Below are 980 nucleotides of genomic sequence, written 5' to 3' on the forward strand. Positions count from 1 at the left end.
CGCCGGGCCGAGGGGCCGGGGCCTGCGCCCACTTACCATTCCCGAGCAGAGGCTGAGGACGGCCGTGTGCGCCGTCTCGGTGTTGACGTGGCCCGCGTAGAAACAGTGCTTGAGTTCCGTTTCCTCCTCGGAATAAAGCTTGGTCTGGTTCACCCCGGGCGCCCCGAGGAGAGTGACAGTGAACAGAGGAGCGATAAATCCGGCCTGGGCGGTGAGGTTAAATAGAAAGTGTTGGCCGAAGGCGGAGAGGCGGTAATGCTCCTGGGAGGATGTAGAGGAAGAGGAGGCGGAGGCGGGCCCGGGGTCAGAGGCCGAGTCCACGCTCCGTCGCCTTCTTTTGAAGTGCACGTCTGTGGGAAGAGGTTCTCCGCCCGCGTCCACTCGCACGGGAGACGCGATTTCGTACTCGCTCAAGGTCTCCAGTAATTTTGCTGCAGAGAGATGCATAGGTGATGAGCCGGAGATGCTGTTCCCGCAACTTCCAACTTTTCGGGGCTCGGTCCTGACTTATTTTCCAGCCCGTGAAGTCGGTCCTTTACGCGGTAATCAGAGGTTAAATATTTGCTGAGCACCTATGTCACAGCACGTCAGAAACTAGCAGGAGCCGAGGGGCTACTGGGAGCCAGACAACGAGCAAATCGGGATACATGAGATAATTTCAGGTCCCGACAGATACTCCGAATAAAATAAAACGCGCGCTATCTGGAGAGCCCGGCTACTAAGTAACTTTACTTTGGGGCGTGGGGTGGGTTAGGCCACAGTGCAGGCGAGGGGTGGCTACATTTGTTTCCAGTGTCTAGCTAACTGGCTGGGAACAGCCCAGAGAGCTGCTCTGGGGCGAGGCACTTCTTTCTAGGAAGGGCAAAGAGCCAGGGCTGCAGAGCGCCCCGCGGGGACCGAACTCGGCGCGAGGGGTCCCTGGCCCGGCCCTCGTTACCTTGCCTCGGGTGCAGCCTGTCCTTGCGCACGGTGGCCGCGAC

The 980-nt window shown here is 59.6% G+C and overlaps 1 protein-coding gene across 12 annotated transcripts in view; it reads right to left on the reverse strand.

Annotated features, from left to right (window-relative positions):
- Adamts9 (ADAM metallopeptidase with thrombospondin type 1 motif 9) overlaps positions 1 to 821 on the reverse strand; it is a 129,770-nt gene extending 128,949 nt beyond the window's left edge. For 8 of the 12 annotated variants that reach the window (XM_010606562.3, XM_010606563.3, XM_010606561.3 and 5 more), the window contains exon 1: positions 37 to 820. In XM_010606562.3, the coding sequence (XP_010604864.1) occupies positions 37 to 447 (411 nt within the window). In that variant the 5' untranslated portion in view covers positions 448 to 820. Of the gene's footprint in view, positions 1 to 36 lie in introns of all 12 variants that reach the window. The other 4 variants (XM_010606567.3, XM_033756894.1, XM_010606566.3 and 1 more) reach the window with 2 other exon arrangements.
- Positions 822 to 980: the final 159 nt, after the last annotated feature.

This window comes from Fukomys damarensis, unplaced genomic scaffold (assembly GCF_012274545.1).
Source record: "Fukomys damarensis isolate Sample0158 unplaced genomic scaffold, DMR_v1.0_HiC HiC_scaffold_28, whole genome shotgun sequence".
Lineage (NCBI taxonomy): Eukaryota > Metazoa > Chordata > Mammalia > Rodentia > Bathyergidae > Fukomys > Fukomys damarensis.